This window comes from Canis aureus, chromosome 32 (assembly GCF_053574225.1).
Source record: "Canis aureus isolate CA01 chromosome 32, VMU_Caureus_v.1.0, whole genome shotgun sequence".
NCBI lineage: Eukaryota > Metazoa > Chordata > Mammalia > Carnivora > Canidae > Canis > Canis aureus.
Genome location: NC_135642.1, coordinates 33,401,332 through 33,421,951, shown reverse-complemented (window position 1 = coordinate 33,421,951; position 20,620 = coordinate 33,401,332). Strand labels below are relative to the sequence as shown.

The following is a 20,620-nucleotide window of genomic DNA, read 5'->3' as shown; positions in this document are numbered from 1 at the left end:
TGGCACTGTTGTGTGAAACACTAGGAGATAAACAGGAAAGGTGAACTGGATGGAGCCTCTTGCAGGAGGCTGTGAATGCCAGTGGTACAACCTGCAGTTGGAGATCATTGCACATTTATCTGTTCAGGACCTATTTTGAGCCCAAATCTTTGATGGGACCATAGAGTCACAAAGATGTACCACTTCAGAGAGTTGACTATTTGGCAGAGAATGCCATCGTCAGCCACACATCTGGTTTCACCAGGCACTGGCAGATGGAGTACGTACCAGCCCCACAGCCAGAAGGCACGGATGAGCTCTTACCCATTTCTAGCTCTCAGCTCAGGCCCAACTCTCCCCAAGCATGGAGCAGAAAATCTCAGCCAGAGTCTCCAAAGATAAAATGTTCATCCAAATGTATGCCAACTGCAGCAAAGTCTATCCTTCTTTGCTGCAGGAGGGATCAGTATCTTCCCCTTCCCTCCCGTGTCCGTAGGCTGCTGTGGGGAAAATCCCACCACCTTGGGCCTGATGCCCCTCAAATCCACAGTTTCCAGTCCCATATGGGCCCTAGGCATGCTCAGCAGTGGACACTCTCTCCATCACCATGCTCTCTCCTCAACCAGTTCCCAGTCCCACCCTCAGCAGATTTATCAACTCCCCATTTTTACACTTTGAGCTGCAAAGGCATTCTTTATTTTCTTTAGGGTTCCCAGCTACATGTGCATTCAGAATGCAAGTCTTTTTTTTTTTTTTAATTTTTATTTATTTATGATAGTCACACAGAGAGAGGAGAGAGGCTGAGACACAGGCAGAGGGAGAAGCAGGCTCCATGCACCGGGAGCCCGACGTGGGATTCGATCCCGGGTCTCCAGGATCGCGCCCTGGGCCAAAGGCAGGCGCCAAACCGCTGCGCCACCCAGGGATCCCAGAATGCAAGTCTTTTTATTTTTTAAAGATTTTATTTATGAGAGAGATAGAGAAAGAGAGAGAGAGAGAGGCAGAGACACAGGCAGAGGGAGAAGCAGACTCCATGCAGGGAGCCTGATGCGGTACTCGATCCTGGGACTCCAGAATTGAGCCCTGGGCCGAAGGCAGGCACCAAACCGCTGAGCCACCCAGGGATCCCCCACTGACCCACATTTTAATAAAATAAAGGCTCCTTTCACTCTGTTTCTCTCCCACCTTTCAGCACGGGCTTCCCTTCCCAGAGGAGCCTCTGACACAACAGGACATGGGCAGCACCTTTTAAACTCACTGTCCACTCCCATCTGCTCCTCACCTACTCGGCCTGTGTTACCTGTGTCAGGAGGGCTTCACTGTCTACCCCAGAACCCGAGCCAGAAACCTGCAGGCCAGGCTAGCTACTGCCCTTCCCTAAGGCCTCTCATCACCTCAATGACCAGATGCCTGTGGTTGCATGTGCACCTCCCAGCCTCTCCTGGGAGCTCCAGGACCATTCCTTCTGCCCCCCTCAGCCCCCTCCGGCTGGCTGGGAAGGGCCTGGCTGCTCACTTTGCCTGTCTCACACCTTCGAATGGATCTAAATCACAAAAGTGACCATGTTACTTCCTGCTGAGGTCCCTTCGCTGGCTCTCCACACTTCTGGATGATGTTCTATGTGCCTCACAAGTTGTACAGATGGTAGGATCTGCCTCCTGCTCATCACTCTGCCGGCTGCCCACTGACTTGACTCTGGCCACACGGAGCCACTTGCATTTCCCTAGATGTGCCTACCTCCCACTGTTGGGAGGCAGCAAAGCAGAATGGCCCCAGAAGGGGCAAATACCTCTTCACCTTTAAGACCCAGGGCAAGCATCCTCTTCTCTACATATTTCTTCTTCTTGAGTCCCCAGTAGGACTCCTTCTTTCGTACCACTGTGCAGGCCTTCGGCTCAGCATTCGTCGCCTGTGCTGGCCTCCTGAATTTCCACATCTGCAAGCTCTGTACAGAAATGCACAGGCCCGGTCAGCCTCGGATGCTGGAGGCTGAGGAGGAAGTTCTGAAACCAGAAGAGTCCATCCCAAGGAAAAAATTAAAAAAAAACAAAAAAACAAAAAAAAAAAAAACTTGCATCAAGATGATCATTGTATGGAACATAACAAAGCAAGGAGAAAGTTTTAAAATTAAGTTTCTCTGGAGAAGAGACAGATACGGAAAAGGGAGACTAGGATAAACCCAATTGGACTAGAGTGGAAGTATCCGTGTGAATTCATGATTTCTAATATCTAATTCTTTATGTCATCTCTCTTTCTCTCTGTTGCTATATAGACCTTTATCCTTCCTTATTTTCTTGTCTGGCTGCCAAGAGCCTAGAAGCAATGACGCTGCAGGAGAAATGAGCATTCTCCGGACCCAGATCTTGGGTTTCTTTTTATTTTCTTTCTTTTTTTAAAAGATTTTATTTATTTATTTATGAGAGACAGAGAGAGGGAGAGGCAGAGACACAGGCAGAGGGAGAAGGAGGCTCCATGCAGGGAGCCCGACGTGGGACTCGATCCTGGTTCTCCAGGATTGGATCACACCCTGGGCTGAAGGCAGCGCTAAACTGCTGAGCCCACGGGGTATGTCCTCTTTTCTTTTTTAAAAATATATTATTTATTCATGAGAGACACAGAGAGGCAGAGACATAAGTAGAGGGAGAAACAGTCCCTGCAGGGAGCCTGATACAGGACTCGATCCCAGGACCCCGGGATCACTCCCTGATGCCAAAGGCAGACGCTCAACCATTGAGCTACACAGGTGCCCAGATCTTAGTTTCTTTCTTTCTTTTCTTTTTTCTTTTTTTTTTTTTCAGATCTTGGTTTCTAAATACAATTCTCTACTACAAGAAATCAAGACTCCATGGAGAAATGGCCGATTCCAGGGCTGGGGCAAGGAAGACACAAGAGAAGCTCGAAACATTATGCCAGAAAAATAACAAAAGTGTTCAAAAATGGAGACAGGTTAAAAAGATACAGGACTCTCCCAGCAATCTGGGATGATTTGAGAATCAAAGTAAATCAAAGCAGTGGCTTGCAATTTGAAGTAAAATAGGAATCCATTCATCCATACTGATAAACAAGTATATTATTAAGTAAGGGAGAAAGGATGCCTTTCTTCGGTAGGGTGCCAACCAGTAAATGCAGATTATGGGGTTAGAAAAGAACAATGGGGGATCCCTGGGTGGCGCAGTGGTTTGGCGCCTGTCTTTGGCCCAGGGCGCGATCCTGGAGACCCGGGATCGAATCCCACATCGGGCTCCCGGTGCATGGAGCCTGCTTCTCCCTCTGCCTGTGTCTCTGCCTCTCTCTCTCTCTCTGTGACTATCATAAATAAATAAAAATTTAAAAAAAAAAAAAAAAAAAAAAAAGAAAAGAACAATGGAAGAGAACAAGATATTTACATGATCTCAAAGTATCAACTCACAAATTCCTTGTTAATTACAAAGGGGAAAATAGTAACAGTGATCAGAGTTGACTGCAGCATTAGCAGGACCAACTGCCATGATATGCCAACTTAAAATGCATTGAGGAAAAAAAATAAAATGCATGGAGGATGTTACTTCTGTGATGTTCCCAATTGCAAAACCCTAATCTAGTCATCAGACCAATCCAAATTGAGGAATATTCTACAAATATTCTTCAAAAATGCAAAGGTAATGAATGGCAACCAACCAAAGTTCTGGATCAACAGAGACCCTGTAATCCTGTGTAACTAAATGTAACACATGATCTTGCACCAGGAAAAAGAGAATTGCTATAAAGGAAATTACTGGGACAACTGACAAAATTTAAATATGGACGTGAGTTATATAACAGTATTATTTCAGTGTCAAACTTGATTTCAATAACCGTACTTATGGTTTTAAGTTATGAGAGAGTGTCCTTGTACTTAAGGAAATGTATACTACAGATTTTGGGATAAAAGGGCACAATGTCTGCAACTTTTCTCAAATGCTTCAGAAAATACAATATGTAAGCATAGATAATAAGTCAAAAAGCAAATAAGGTAAAATGTAAAACTTGGTGAATTTGGGTAAAGGATATATGGGAGTTGTTTTGTTTTTTTTTATAAAGATTTTATTTATTTATTGATGAGAGACCAGAGAGAGAGAGAGAGGCAGAGACATAGGCAGAGAGAGAAGCAGGCTCCCTGCAGGGAGCACGATGCTGGGGGGGGGGGGGGGGACACTTGATCCTCGGACCTGGGATCCGCCCTGAGCGGAAGGCAGACACTCAACCGCTGAGCCACCCAGGCGTTCCTATGGAAGTTCTTTGTGATATCCTGTAACTTTTCTTTTTTTCTTTTTTTTTTTAATTTATGATAGTCACACAGAGAGAGAGAGAGAGAGAGGCAGAGACATAAGCAGAGGGAGAAGCAGGCTCCATGCCGGGAGCCTGACGTGGGATTCGATCCCGGGTCTCCAGGATCGCGCCCTGGGCCAAAGGCAGGCACTAAACCGCTGCGCCACCCAGGGATCCCTCCTGTAACTTTTCTATAGGATTGAAATTCTATTAAAATTTAAAATTTACCAAACAACCAAGAATCCAACAACAAGGGATGAGTCAGAATTATGGAACAGTCACTCTGTGGAAGCTTTAAAATTACATAGCCTTATAAATAAATAAAAGTATGTGAAGATATACAACAATATAGAAGAAATGCTCATAAAATACATTGTGCTGAATGATAAAAGCAGGATACAAAGTATTTTGTGTATATTATGACAACTATGCAAAAACAAACACGTAAGGACCGGAAGGTTAAATCAAAGGTGGTAATGAGGACACTGGAGGGTAGGAAGAGCCAGATTTTTTTCCCCAAAAATCAACCCGTTGAAAAAGATACTTGCCAGCACTGCACCCCCCACATCCCTGCCCCCACCAGGCTGGTGTACTGGAAATCAGTGTTGTTTACTGCATTCTCTTGCCTCAAGCTTCACCCCTCCCAAACCTTAACCACCCACCAAAGAGAACTAACAGAGTAGGTATGAAGCACCCTCAGAAAAGGGAGTCTCGGGCTGGAGGAGGGGAGGCAGGAGTGGCAAGGTTCCATGGCAGGCAGTCTGCCAACCCCACGCCACAGAGCAGCTTTCACAGTCCACTCTGACCAGCCAGTTTCAGCAGCTGTGGACACAGCTGAGGGGAAGCCCAGCAACAGCGCATCTGAGACTTGAGCCTCCCTGGCCAGGCCGGGACAGAGACCCCTTTGAATGTCCTTGGACTGTGTGGACAACACTTGGGGCCTCGTTTAGCATGCTATGTCCTGGGCGTAGGCAGTAAAGCTTCCTGGAACCTCAAACAGTTTAGGAACTCCTGGGTGGCCTTATCTAAAGCGGAGTGCTTGGCTCTGCTGCAGTGCGGATAAAGTGTTAAGTCCATATCAGCCCCTTCACACTTTTAACATCAGTCTACTGAGGACATGGGCAAAAAGAAGTTCAGAACACATGACTGCTCTCAGAGGGCAAGATTCAGAGAGCCCTGGGCAGCCAAGGGAAACAGAGTAGGAATAAAAGAGAGTCGGCCTCCTTTGCAGGAGAATCCATTTTGACCCTCTTACTGTAAGAGATGTCTTTACAACTCCTTCCCTAAAAAAGTAGGAATAAGAATTAAACAGATTAAGAGACCCTCCGAGCAGGTAGCTGAGGTAGATAGAAAAAAAGAAATTCTAGTTCCATAGGGAAACAGCAGCAAAAGCTTGTAAACTCCTGTAGAGAGAAACTTCCTCAACTTGGGCAATTTCTTGGTTCAGAGTATTCCAGACCTGCTTCCCAACAGTTTCCCAGCCTAAAGCAAAAAGCAAGACCATTCTGAGGCATGTGACCTGATTTTAAAATATTTTATTACATAATCTTTTCATGGCACCATCAGGAGTAACAGAAAACGTTATTCCCAGTTCCTAACCACATCCTGAAAAATATACATTTGTATTTATATATTTATATCAGTACTCCACCCCTATCCCCTAACTCCACCACCTAGTGTAGGTCTTTTGCTTAAAGCAAGAAACTATTCTCTCAGGTAAGAAAATATATATGGAAGCTAAATGAAGTAATGGTTAGAATAGGGACAGGGGTCGTGGGGGCAGGGAGGAAGGGGTAAAGTCCAGGCTAGGCAGGATGCATCACTGGAGTCCAGCAGAGGTGGAGGACAGTGTATAAAAAGGCAGCGTCAGGCAGGTGGATTCTGGTGTCCTTGGTCCATTAGGAGATGGCCTTTGCCTCAGGAAGGAAGGCTTCCCAGTACTTTGCCAGCTGCAAAGAAGTGGGGACAGTAAGCAAGTGCCCCCACCTAGTGGCAGAGCCTGAGCCTGGGAGGGGAGCAAGCACAGTGCCATGCATGGCACTCCCTCAGATGCCTGAGCCACCTCAAGGGAGGCTGGAGCTGAGGCAAGCTGAGGAAATGGTTAGGCTGAGTGGACCTTGGGACAGACTGGCCAGCAAGCCACACTGCCCTGACCTGTCTCTAGACTAAGAGGAAGCATCAAGTTCAAGGGAAATCACTAAAGATACTCCTGGTTCTGCCCTGGAGGGAGTACCCCTGTGGGGGACACAGCTTTGCCCAGCTCAGTTAGCTCCTCACAATGGGGCCCACTGTTCACCACACTGCCTGGTGCCTCAGCCTTTAGAGGGTTAAGTGGAGTTCTTCCTTTAAAACTAATTTCTTATAGGATTCGGGCAATCCTGCTTAGCAAAAGACCCTACTAGATGTTCCATGTTAGAGCAACAGGGCCAGCCTAGCCCATCCCATTACCAAAGCCCAAAGTAGGCAGCAGGCCTCTGGATCAGGCACAGAGGATGAAAGTCATGTATAACTTACATACCTGCTGCTGTGAATACAGGAGTGTCTCAAGGTACTTGATCACATGGTTTTTGAAGTCCTTGGATTTCTCTTTCTATAGGAGACAGGATTCTAGAGTGATCATCCAGACAGTTACTCCTACCCCTCTTGATCAGATGGTGGTGTTTATTGCTGACTGAGGCCAAACACAGCCCCAGAAACTACAGCCAGTAGTTGGAATAGCTATAACTTCCAGCCAAACAGCTTCTGCAAGGCCCTGCAAAGCTTTCTTCATGGTGGGTGGCGGGGGGTCAGAGGGGGGAAGGGGGGTGGAGGAAGAGAAGAGAGAGGAAAGAGGACCAGAGGACAGACAAAGGACAGCTGCAAGCTTTGTTCTGTGTCTAGCTGCTCTGGTCTAGCAACACGTACAGGACAGCTACCTTGCCTCAGAACACAAACGTGAACACACATAGAAGGCGGTATTGGTTCACAACAACTACCAAGTCACCAGCACTTCCGTCTGTCTCCTGACTCAATAGACTTGAACAAAACCAACACCACCACTAAACCAGGCACTGCACACTTGTGAGAAATAGGATGTTCTATCTCACCTCAAACCGTATCACTTCTTTTCGGACCACAGTTGAAATCCTTTCAAAGTCCCTTTCATACTGAGTTACCCGAGACTCCCACTGGGAAGAAAAGGGGAAAGACAGGATCACTTAATACTATAGTATCATTACTGAGTCGTTCCCTCTGGACAGCAATTCTACACATGAGACCTCAATTGGTCATTATGTCTGTTTCTCTCTCTGGGTAAGATTAGAAACCATATAGGATTCAGTGTGTAAGGCCATCTGGCTGGAAAAGAGATGCTGTGTGCCCCAGGCCAGGCCTGGTCTCTAAGGAAGTTCTGGCACTCCAAAGCCTCTGGTTTAGGTACCCACCAGCAGAGCTGGGAGTTCCAGAGAACTGAATTTAGTTCTCACCAGAGGGGCATATCTGAGTCACCTTGGAGTTTTTCTAAGACCCACCCAGGACCCCTCTTAAAGAGATTCTTATCTGACAAGTCTGGGTGGAATGGGAAAAGGGAAAAAGTGTCAGGCCTTCAGGCAAGCCTGGACTCTTCTGAGGCTTCCTCAGCAGCCACCATCCTTTAGGCTCAAATAGCTCTCTTGTCTGCTGTGGGGTTTCAAGCATCTGGGTGGGATGGGACCTAGGCTCACTGGGGAGACAGTAGAATACCCCCACTCATCTGCCTTGGGGGGCCTCACCTCTAAGATCTCGTCCTTGGCCTGCTGCAGTTTGTCAGGCTTATTGGCCCAAAGCAGCCGAGCCTCAGCCTCCCGCTTCTTCTGCAGTGTAGCTTGAGCATCCTGCCAGCGCTGCCATGTCTTCATGCGCTGATCGAAGGCAGCCTGTAAGGGTGGAGGGTTGGGGAAGAGCACAACCAGCCCTTCAGGAGCTCCACTGGCTCCAGCCTGAAGGAGGGGGTAAGGGTAGAAGGGCTGGCTCTTCCAATAGCTGTGCTAGAGAAGGACCGAGCAAGGACAGGTTCTGCAGCCACATGTTAGTGCCCAGCTGGAAGCTTAACATCAAACAGCACAAGCTTGGGTAAGACTCCTTTCCAACCCTCCAGAAGGCCAGGGCCATGCTGCTTCATGCGACTCCCAAGGCTGGATGGCTGGGAGCACAGTAGGTGGCCTGATGCCAATGCCCAGCACTATGGCTCCCAAACTGCCTCTCTCAGATGAGTCCATGGGTCTACACACTTTTCCTGAACTCCTGCCATATGCCAGGAACTAAGGATATACTGAGGTATGAAACACGTGGTTCTGCTTTTTAATGGAGCTTATAATCTAATAGAAACCACTGACATTATATTAATAATTATCAATTAATAATTAGACATACGCAGAATACAAAGAAAACAAGCAGGGGACCTATAACATAGTAACATAATTGGAGACCTACCTCAGCCCGGGGGGATATACAAGCTAAGGTCAATCTAAGGAAGCAACCCTATTATTATATATGCCCAATAGTATACAGGTTAGTTTAACAGATCTTTAAATGAATGCTTGAAGCTACCAGGGGACACACAGCTTCCATCTCATTTATACACTCAACTGTTGCAGGCTATTTAGGTTCACAGGCCCACTGCTTGTTTTCCCTGTTTCCAGTCCCTTGATCACATTTCCAGAGGATAGTTGTTGGCCTATCCACACCATGTACCACCTCCACTGGCTTAATAGACTTCAAGAGGCAGCCTGGATGAGAGGTCTGTGTGTGGGGCCAGACTCCTAGCCCTGTTCCATTTGCTCTCCTTCACTACGGGAAGTTCCCTGGATGTTTCCTAGGTCTCCATAGTGCCAAAGTTTGAAACTTGAGGAGTGAATGCCACTAAATTCACCTTTCCTGGCACTGTCACTTGTGCTCACTTGTAATTTCTTAGCAGCTCAATGTCAAAGGATGGGTAAAGGGTAACTTCATATCCATGTAAGACTCAAGCCTAAACCTCTGGGCTAAGAGCAGTGCAGCTCCAGGTTCAGGGAAAAGCAAAAGAGAAATATTTGTTCATCTCCTCTATACCACTGCCAGCTCATGATTATGAGGAGGGCAGTTGAAGAGTCTGAGAAAAATCCCAGCTTGAAGTTCTGCACAGACATGCTGCCCCAGCCTCTGCATGGAGCTCTAGGCTGGGCCTCTCTCCCCACTGTCCACAGGGGCTCACCCAGCCTAGGAGGTCACATCCTAGAGCTGTGCTCTCCTGAGACTCCACACAATGCCCCCTCTGGAAGCTCCCCAGAGAGGGCCCTGAGGTGGCGCTCCAGTCTTTGTAGTCTGACCAGATCTAGGAATTCCAAAGCAGGTTATTTTTCCAGCCTCTTATCACTCTGGGGTGAGCAGGAGAGGGCAATGAACAACCTCACAGGCTATATTGAGCAACTCTACCATGGAGGAAACGAGAGCCCTGGGAGCAGCTAGGTTCTTGACAACATGGGAGCTCCCTAGTGGGGGAGATGCTGGAGGCGAGGAGTGAGGGTGGCTCTGTTCTAACTCAGGGGCTCATTCTGGTCCCAAGCTGGTTCCGTGTAAGGCCCTTATAAGACAGGTGCCAGGATCTCTCCTGGCTCTTTCTCTATCTCGGGGAGGCCATGTAAGAGCTAATACCACTGCCCAAAGGAGCTTCCCTGGTTGCTCTAAAAGGTCATGGGAAACCAGGCTGCCCTGGTTACCAGGAGAAAAGGTAGGCTGCGGTGTTACCAGTGGTCAGCACAGCACACAAAGGACTCTGGTGACAAGCTCTCTCTACCCCCTGGCCACACTCCTCCATGCAATGCCAAGCCGTTCCGTGTAATTACCTGACTGCCCACAACAGAGGGACAAGTGAAGCCAGTACCTGGGCAAAGCTGCTGCTTACTGTTAAGGAGGCAAAGACCAAAGGACTGAGGAAGTCACTGCTCCAGGGAGCCGAGACAGCAGGCCTATCATAAACCTTGTTTGATGAAAGGAGCACTGTCCAGCTTCAATAATAATGAGGGGCCTACTTGGAAATTCAAGAATAGTCTTTTCTCTAAACGCATTTGAAAAACTGACTGTCGGCCTCAAAATGACTCAGTGATAACTAGCTAACAGTTAAATGGATTTTTTGGTTCATAAGATACCGTCTCTCTTGAGAGTAGAAGAAAGTTACACCTATTTTCAGCTATAATGGATGGAAGCTTCTTGGAGAGGGGAAAAGCAAAAGAAAGACAAATTAAATCAAGGACGGGGGGAGAAAGAGGAAAGGAAACAGAGGCTTACACGGACTATGGCCAGGAGACGAATGTAGTCACTGAGGAGCTCAGCAAGGAGGAAGAAGTCATTGTTGGCCTGTTCCTGGTGGAGCTGCTCAATTTTTTCTTCCACCTCAGCCAGCTGGGAGAGTGCCCGTGACAATGCTGTGTTGTCCTCAGAGCTCCCAAGCATGGCTAGACTCTTTGCAAACTGGGCTGTGTTCAGCGCTAGCTCTGGAAGAAGACAGCAGAGGCCTCTGATCTCAAGGAAAAGGGACAAGTCAGCTGGCACCACATGGCATGCCTTAGCAAACCTGCCTCTGTGTATCTAACAACAGGGGACTCTGCAACCCAGTCACTTATACCATGGCTGTACGTAAAGAGTGAGGGGAGTGCAGTGTGGTCACACGAGCAGGGAGAGGCACCTGCTGGCCTAAGTTTCACTAGGTTGAGGACTACCTGGAGGAAGCAGTTCCAATATTCCTGAGAACTAGGGGCCAGTTGATACCAACAGGCCAAATGATTTTAATTTTCATGTCAAAGCTCATTGGTTTGTTTGTTTATTTATTTATTTTTAATTTTTATTTTTTTTAAAGCTCATTGTTAAGAGTCTGTGCACACTGCCTACTCTTACATCTTCCAGAGCAGGACAAGCTTTTTCTGTGAAGGGCCAGATGATTTAAGCTTTGAGGACCACATCTGGTCTCATTTTCTCTTTTTTCACTCATCCCTTTAAAAATGTAAAAACCATTCCTAGCTTGTAGCAGTAGGTCAGGGCCTGATGTGGCTCATGGACTAGGCCATATCTTGCCAAGTCTTACATTGCCTTCATTCTAACTGTTCTCTGCCTGTTCGGATTTCTGTTTATTGCCATGTTTAAGGCAGAGCACTCAAACTTGGCAAATTTTACTAGCTCTTAGGCCAAGGTGAGGAGACATACATGGTTTCCCTGAATTTATGTATTGCCAATTTGACCATGTAGCTAAAATGTGTGACATCACTTCAGATATAAGCCACCAATTCAAACCACATCAGCTCTTAAGTCCATGTTCCAGGTAGAAAAAGTCAATGCTTACAGTGACTGAGGCAGGAGGTGCAGGGCATACTTTTTTGATGAGAACATCAAGGACTAGGTGGGCTGAGAATTTCAACTTGAATGGCTGATAAACTTGGGAACAGGATGCCCTCCCATCTCCAGCTCAATGGAGACATCAATTTCCCCCAGCTCCAAGTGTATTTCCGACGTTGTTACCTTTCCTATGGTTGACTAGAGTTTCTACAACAGCATGCAGTTTTCGTAAGCGCTGCTCTTCACACTCTACTTCCTGGAGCTTCTCCTCAAACCACTGAAACACACAAGCCCAGATCTTTAATGGAGGGGACTCATGTAGGTATACAGCACAGCATATTCCTTAGCAGTTTTTTCAAAAAGGGACTGAATTATCTTTAAAGGAAAGTCTCTGAGAAATTCAGGACTCCTCAGGGCTTCTCACCCATAAGATTGATGGGGCAGGGGAAGGTGGGAGGGATGGGGCAGGGGAAGGTGAGAGGAATTGGGCTACTCACAATGTCTGATTCATTCATCTTGATGGTCATTTTACTGACTGCATCTGTGGCTTTGTTGAACATCTTGAGGAGACCAGCGCCACTCAATGTCTGGGTACCAACGGCGCGTGGCAGCTATAAGACCAAGAAGGCGGGATGGCATGTTATCTGCTGCCCCTATTTTAGGTTCAGAAGAATTAGTATCCATCAGATGGCATGCCCAAAACTTGCCAAACAAATTATTTGAACTGGAGATTGTTGTTTTCAAAGGAGTTAGACACATCTGTAACTAGCACACACAGAAAAAAAAAAAAATTAAAAGGGCTATGTTACACATAATTCTATGTTACCTACAGAATTAGGAAAATGTTCAGCTTTTGATACAGTATGCAGAAAGACAGGAGAGTAAGATTGTTATGTGGTCTGATGACCTTGTGTTGAGACTGTCTGCCATCCCAGGCACAAACTGCTTAAATATCAAACATGCTTTTGTTAAAAGATCCTTTGGATTAGTATACTCTGGACAAAACTGGATGAAAGGTCTTGAGAAGCTTTGAAGCTGTGCTGTGATTCCATTTGGATTTTTCTCAGTGAACAAAGGACTAAGGACAGGAGTGTTATTTATTCAGATTGAGGGTATTTTTAGGGATGACCTTATTAAGCCAAGCATGTCAAACATTTAAGAACAATTTAGTTGGTTCAGCCCTACCACAACTTTCCTAGGGCATGGAAGGGATCCGAAAGAACCTATAGTAAATATAGTATATACCATGTTGAAAAATTAGATTTTAGTGCTCAGGGCTGTTAGGGCAATAGTTTTCACTTGGGGCACACTTGCCCCCCAGGGGACATTTGGCCATTGCTGCGGATAATTTTGGTCATTAAAACTGGGGAGGGGATGCTATTGGGAGTCTAGTGAATAGAGGCCAGGGATGCTGCTACACCTATAATGCACAGGGCAGCTCTCTAGAACGAAGAATGATCCAGCCCAAAGTATCAACAGTGCTGTTGTAGACAAATTCTTTTTTAGGGGTTATAACATGGGGATGAGGGGCCAAAAAAAGGAAAAATATATATAGAAATCCCAGAGGAGGAATGAAAAGATTTTTGCATTAAGCAAAGAAATTTTAATTAAAAAAATTTCATTTGGTGGGGGGAATTCGATATACTTAGTACCATTTTCTTCATTAGAGTAATGCATATCATATGCAAATTAAATAAAAATTTAAAAGTAAAAACAAAATGAAAAAACAAATACACAATGATAGCCCCACCTTGTCACTAACTTATTTCTAGTTTTCTTTCATATGAGATACATTATTTCATTCCAGTGTTTGTTTTCCATCCTTAATGACTAACATGTTCCCATAGCTCTATATACATGCTGTTTCAAGTTTCACTTTTTATAATTTCTTTTATTTTTTATTTTTTTTTTTTATTTTATTTTTTTTATTTTTTAATTTCTTTTAAAGTAAGCTCTACACACAATGTAGAGCTCGAACTCACACTAGAACTCAAGATCCTGAGATCAAGAGTCACATGCTTCACCAACTAAGCCAGCCAGGCACTCCACGTAATTTTTTTAATATATATTTTCAATGAATATATATAAACATTTCTGTATACTTTCTGTTAATGATGAGAATAAAGTATATGTTGTATTGATATATTTCACTTACTTCTTCAATTTTTAGCAACTGGGCCATCTCCAACTTTTCACAATTATGAAAAGACTATGCATAGCCTGTAAAAAAGATGGTCTATTTGAATCAACACTTTCACTACATGGCAGTTCTGTGGTCTGTGGTAAGTGCTTTTGAACCAACGCCTCTCAGCTCCTGGCACAAAATAAGCATTCAATTTGAGCCTAATAGTAACCTATGAAAGACATGCAAAGGACTTGCCAAGTAGATCATTGTGTTGTTCCAGTAAGACAAAACTAGGCTGCAGTTTGACCTTTAAAACCAGTTGCTTTCAATTATAGGCAGAACTTTTTATTTCAAAGGCTGAAAAATACCTGTCATTCTTGAGGGCTTACAAATTAGAATATAGTCTTATATTAAGCCAAATGCATGTAAAGTGCTCAAATGTTTGTTGAATGAACTAGTTTCATTTCACTAGAGGCAGATATAAATTATGCAATTCAGTTTATATAATACTAACCTCTTCTTTTTCCAAGAACTCCCGGACATCAGGGTCCTGTAACATGGTAGGATGATTCACAATCCTTTGAAGGTACCTACAGGGTATTAACAGTTATCTGGTTAGTCAACCTGGCCTCACAAGGTTTGGGGTGTTATACAGTGTTGGCAAAGGTACATCTTTCATTACTTTAAGATGTCCTCAGATAAGGCACTTGAATGTGACTCTGCTTTTAAACACATTGAAATTCATACTCTTCACATATTTCTAAAAAGGGAAGAAACATAACTGCTCAGAAAGAGACCTCAGAGCCAGTCATAGATGATTGTCAAAGGGAATATCCTTAACTGCTCACTCGGGATGAGGAAAGAAAAGATGGTTTGTTCTTAAGGTGGGAAGATCAGAGACTTAGGAAATGTTGGAGAGCTTACAGAAGTGTGAGTCTTTAATTCAGTTGACTCTCATCTCTACTAACTCCAGGGAATTGTTCATAATTAAGTCTCAATTTCATGTTCCTACCTGTTTTCCTGTTCTTATATCATTCAGGAAAATGGTTGTATGGCACTTACCTTTCTAGAGCAGCCCTCCGTTTTTCAAGAAATTCTGCAGAAGAAGAATCTTCCTTCCCAACTTTTACTTTTGTCATTCCTGGAGTGGAATTTAAAAAGTAAAAATAACTTTAAATCATTGTGAATTAAAAACAAACACCTGTAGAAAAGCCCACAGAAGGAAAGGCAATGAGAACAGCATTACAAAAAATAACCAAAGGCCACTTCTACACTTTCATGTTATGAGGTGCATGAACAAAAGGTTCTTCACACGAGAGTCATATTTTGAACTAGACGCAAAGTGTTGAAGGTTCTAAACTCTGAGACTTGCAGAACATTATACATTTTCCAAAAGAGGGCCACAGGACTCTGAGTATAGATTAACAAACATCAATTGATGGCAATGGGAATGTTCCCTTGGCTCCCTCGGGCCCCCATCTTACTTAGAACATTTCAGTCTGGAGGAAACAGGAATCATTTAAGACTCCTGATACCAATACAAACAAACACAACACAACACACACACACACCCATACACACAGAGCTGTGAAAGCTCAAAGCAGAGCTTCCTACTGCACCTGAAGGAAGAATACATGTCAAAACACGCTATTTCTGTAGACCTTATGTGATTTATAGGAAAATGCTGGAACTATCTTTCCTGACCATAAGATTCCACGCTTTTAATAGTAGTCTCTTGGGACATCTGGGTGGCTCAGCGGTTGAGCATCTGTCTTTGGCTCAGCGCGTGATCCTGGGATGCGGGATTGAGTCCCCACATCAGGCTCCCTGCATGGAACCTGCTTCTCCCTCTGCCTGTGTCTCTGCTTCTCTCTCTCTCGTGAATAAATAAATAAAATCTGGTTTAAACAAAAATCTTTTTTTTTTTTTTAAGATTTTATTTATTCATGATAGAGAGAGAAAGAGAGAGGCAGAGACACAGGCAGAGGGAGAAGCAGGCTCCATGCCGGCAGCCCAACGTGGGAATCCATCCCGGGACTCCAGGATCGCATCCTGGGCCAAAGGCATGCGCCAAACCGCTGAGCCACCCAGGGATACCTAAACAAAAATGTTTTAAAAAATAGTAGTCTCTTATACTAATTAGAAACTATACTACAGAAGGAATGCAAAGGAAAAAAATCCAAGAAGAATTAAAGACCACATAGCTTACCTATTAAGCTTTTCTCAGGTGGAGGAGGGACAATAAAGCCATTCTGAGAATGTTTCTCCGAAAGCTTCTCATAAAGACCCAGAAAGTCACTAAATCTTCTTTTCACTGCAAACTGTTTACTCCTGAACATTGGTAAGCTCGTCTTGGGGACAGAAAAAACACAAGGCAATTTCATTTCAAATAGAAGATGAGTATAGATCTTTAAAGTCATCTGGCTTAAGTGAAAGGAATCTACTTCCTAGATCCCTGTCCTTTAGCTACCCAGCAAACAACTTTCTTCAAAGCTGAGATTCTTAAACCTTCTGAACTACAGTCCCCCTCTGGCTGTCTGGAAGTTTACAGAGCCCTTCTCAGAATAAGGATTTTAAATGCATAACATAAAATGTATAGGATTATAAAGGCAAGTAACTAAATTGAAATCCAGTTCCACATCCAGGTTAGGAACTCTTCCTCTAAAAGGAAACTGATGTTGAAATCTAGTTTAAAATGGAAATCTATGGTTACCTGTAACTATTTCATCTTGCACTGCTTAATTAAGGGTATTGGTTCCTGGAATTAAAGCAGTGAAACTAAAGACAGACTAAAGGGGGAGGATTAAGTGAAATGTCCACAATGTAGACATTTTAGCTTCTAAGGTGTCACTGAATCTGGAACTCACAGGTGGCAGGCCAACAAATAGCAGTGAGACAATAAACTTGAAGGAGACTTCTAGTAAAAAAAGATTAGGCCTACATCATGATGACAGACCATTTAATACTCACCAGGCAGGCAAAATTTAAGGAGGCTGTCCTTGCCCATTATTGGCAAAGAAGTATATCAAAGGAGAATTTTTATATGCCAATGGGAGTATAAATTGGTACAAGGGCTTTGAAAAAATTTGTATTCCACAAATAAAAACAAAAGTTCGTATTCCCTTTCCTCAACATTTGCCCTATCTATGACCCAGGGGACTACTTCTGGGTATATACTCTAGAGATACTCTTCTATATGTATACTAGGAGACATGTGCAAGAAAGGTCATGGTTCATAATTACAAAAACTGGAAACACGCCAAATATTCACAACAGGAAAACGGAGAAATATATTATGCTATAATCACACAATGGACTAACTACAGCTACACACAACATGGATGGGTCTGAGAAACAATGCTAGTAAAGAAAGCACTATTTTCAGCACGATGCCGTTTTTATGAAACTTAAGAACAAAGCAAAACAGTATTTTGTTTAAAGATACATATGTGAAGACTCTTTATAAAGGAAATGAGAGACTCAGGAGAGTGGCTGCCCTTAAGGTGTGAGGGAGGGGATATGACAGGGAGAAACACGCAGGTAGATTCAATGGTACTCATCTTAAGACTGGTGGTAGGTTCGGGGCTTCATTTTTTATGCTTCATAACCTGCATACAACATTGTGTAAGTTTTGTATGCATTAATGTTATATAAAAAAGGAAGACCAGACTCTAGGGGTAAAAGGGTAGGGAAAGTATTAAAAGAAGCTCCACATAGGGAACCTCACAAGAAGTGATGATTTTTAAACAGGTGATATAGTCTGGGGCAATCCACCAAACTAGTTCTAAACCACAAAGTTCCTAAGAGGGATGGGGATATATCAGATATACCACATGTCTTAATAAAACTTACAAAGTTTCAAACTGAAGTGTTAGCTCTCTGGAAGAAAAGTGGAAAGGCTCAGATGAGATTACCAAAGGGATGCAGGCTTGCTCCATCTTGAGTAAACTTGAAGGAGGATGTTGGCAAAGAAACTAAAGAAATACCCAGAAATAATCTGAATAATGACCTTCTTGGTATAAACACCCACGTCTATTACGTCAGTCACCGTAGGGTCACTTGGACTCACCTGTGTTGTAACTTTGTAGGCTACATAAGCATTCATACCATCTCCTGTGGAGAACAACAGAGCACAAGAGGATTATTTTATAAACCAAAGCAGTGCTGATCTTGCTCACATTTCACCAGGAATCGTAAACCACAGAAGTCCTACATAAGAAGGGATACTTCTTTCATCTCCAAGCTTTATATACTATCCTATAATCTTGCCTTAGGGTCTCTGTGTTACATATTATGCCCCCACAGATGCTGGCAGGGCCCCAGGATGAATTAGACAAGAGAGTCATCCCCCTGTTCCAAGGGTAGGCTCCATTCATACCCTCCACAAAGCAGCACTGGATACTCACAATCCATCGGTTGTTGCCATGCCAATATTTGGGCTGGTTATACACATCTGTCTAAAACCAAACAATTCTCTTGCTGTATAAAGCAGGAGGAGGAGAAGGAAGCAACTGATGTAAAAGGAAACAAGCAGTTCTACCCTAAGCTAGCTCTGGGCTCGGTTTGCTCTTTCAGAAATACTGTCACGGATCCCTCCATTGGTGCTGGGGGACACTAACCTCTCTCATCTAGCATGTTCACCCAAGCAAAGGGCCTGGCAGGAAGACGCTCCGGCTGCCTGATGTCACACAAATCTCTTTCCTGGAGGAATTATTTTTCTGAAAAAGTCTTTGACTGTTAAATAATTTGGGATTCAAGCAATTGTTTTTCTCCGTGGTAGTGTCTTGACCTAGACCACTTAGGGACATAAAGGCACCATTGACTCCCTGAGCAGTGAAAAGACACACTGGACTCAAACAAAGCTCTAGTACTAGAATCTGGTGTTTTGGGTTGGTTTTGTTCCCTTCTTCCCAACCCCTCAATTCTTTCCCTACACCAAACAGGAAAACCTAGGTCAACCATTACTAGCTGCTTAAGCTCCTGAACTGGTCCTGAGAGAGAGAGGGCATAGGGGAATGTGGTGAAGTATCGGATCAACAGGGTTACATACTGCAACTTGGTTTCAATGACATGGCTAGGAATGCCTGCTTTTTTAAAAAGTACACAGAGAAGTTGGAAATTATATGGGAATAGAGAGCTTGTGTTTCCTACCTCTCTAATCCTACCAAAAGGGTGTGTATGAAAGAGAAATCATAAGCTAAAGCTTAGAAATTACTGCATATCAATTACCACTGTTAGTTCTCTTCTAAACCACTTATACTACATTGCTTAACACTGCTAAGAATATTTATCACTGTTAAAAGGAAAAAAAATCTAAATTTACTTCATAGAAAAAGTATTCAAAATTTCATTCACAAGGCATAGTCAAATTTCCAAAGGTCAATCCCATAATTTAGTGCCTACAATTAAGGAAAGCCTAAGTGCAAACATACATAAAACATGACAGCAAAGCAGGATCTTCAGTTTGCCAGCATATTACCTGCTTTTACTGAGCTTATGAGTTAGAAAAAACATACCTGCATGTATATACAGAGTTCATAAAATATGGAAATGGGCTAATAATATAGCAGTTTTAAATTTATGCTTATTTCCTAAATAATTTCAGAAAGTTGAAGATGCGGGATCCCTGGGTGGCGCAGCGGTTTGGCGCCTGCCTTTGGCCCAGGGCGCGATCCTGGAGACCCGGGATCGAATCCCACATCGGGCTCCCGGTGCATGGAGCCTGCTTCTCCCTCTGCCTGTCTCTCTTTCTCTCCCTCTCTCTGTGACTATCATAAATAAAAAAAAAAAAAAAAAAAAAAAAAAAAAAGTAAGTTGAAGATGACATATATAAATTACCAAGAGTCTAAAAAGCGGTAGAAGCGGCATTTTATTTATTTATTTATTTATTTATTTATTTATTTATTTATTTATTTTTAATTTATTTTTAAAAGGATTTATTTACTTATTTTAGAGAGGGAGAGAGTGCGTGCAAGCGTGTGTGCACATGTGCACATATGGTGGGCAGAGGGAGAGAGAATCTGAAGCAAACTCTGTGTTGGCGCAGGGCTTGATCTCACAATCTTGAGATCACCACCTGAGCCCAAACCAAGAGCTGCCTGCTTAACCAACTGCAGCATCAGGTGTCCCAATTAATTAATTTTTTTAAGGTTTTAAGTAATCTCTACACCCAATGTGGGGTTCTAACTTATGACCCCCAAGATCAACAGGTGCATGCTCTACCATCTGAGTCATCCAGGAACCCTGGTTTCTTATTTAGATATGTGTAGGAATGAACATGACTCGGAGATCAAGAGTTGCATGCACTACTGACTGAGCCAGCCAGGTGCCCCAAGATCAGGTCTTGAATATGAATATGCTTTAAATAGCTGTTTTTTTGGCATCAACATGACTAAGAATCTAGACGGTAGCACCAGAGAATGAAAGCTATTCACCAAGGTAATATGTGTTTAAATAAATCTGATCCACGGGATGTTTAAATTACTGTCATGGGTAGAATTCTGTCCTCTTAAAAAGATATGTTGAAAGTCCTAATGTGGGGATGCCTGGGTGGCTCAGCGGTTGAGCATCTGCCTTTGGCTCAGGGCATTGGGATCGAGTCCCATGTCAGGCTTCCTGCATGGAGCCTGATTCTCCCTCTGCCTATGTCTCTGCCTCTCTCTCTCTGTGTGTCTCATGAATAAAAGAAAAAGAAAAGAAAAGAAAAGAAAAGAGAAAGGAAAAGAAAAAGAAAAAGAAAAAGAAAGAAAGAAAGAAAGAAAGAAAGAAAGAAAGAAAGAAAGACTGACTTAATGCCCCAGTATCTCAGAAACTATTTGGAAACAGGGTCTTTATAGAAGTAAAGTGAAAATGAGGTCAGAGGGTGTGGGCCCTAATTCAATTTGATTGGTGTCCTTATAAAGAAAA

The 20,620-nt window shown here is 43.7% G+C and overlaps 1 protein-coding gene across 3 annotated transcripts in view; it reads right to left on the bottom strand.

Annotated features, from left to right (window-relative positions):
• Positions 1-5,786: 5,786 nt before the first annotated feature.
• Positions 5,787-20,620, bottom strand: part of SNX1 (sorting nexin 1) — a 40,600-nt gene continuing 25,766 nt past the window's right edge. For all 3 annotated transcript variants that reach the window (XM_077881417.1, XM_077881416.1, XM_077881415.1), the window contains exons 5-15: positions 17,784-17,827; positions 15,924-16,065; positions 14,777-14,855; positions 14,229-14,304; positions 12,087-12,200; positions 11,773-11,866; positions 10,549-10,754; positions 8,016-8,159; positions 7,353-7,433; positions 6,785-6,856; positions 5,787-6,215 (exon numbers count right to left, since the gene is read on the bottom strand). In XM_077881417.1, the coding sequence (XP_077737543.1) occupies positions 6,165-6,215; positions 6,785-6,856; positions 7,353-7,433; positions 8,016-8,159; positions 10,549-10,754; positions 11,773-11,866; positions 12,087-12,200; positions 14,229-14,304; positions 14,777-14,855; positions 15,924-16,065; positions 17,784-17,827 (1,103 nt within the window). In that variant the 3' untranslated portion in view covers positions 5,787-6,164. The remainder of the gene's footprint in view (positions 6,216-6,784; positions 6,857-7,352; positions 7,434-8,015; positions 8,160-10,548; positions 10,755-11,772; positions 11,867-12,086; positions 12,201-14,228; positions 14,305-14,776; positions 14,856-15,923; positions 16,066-17,783; positions 17,828-20,620) is intronic.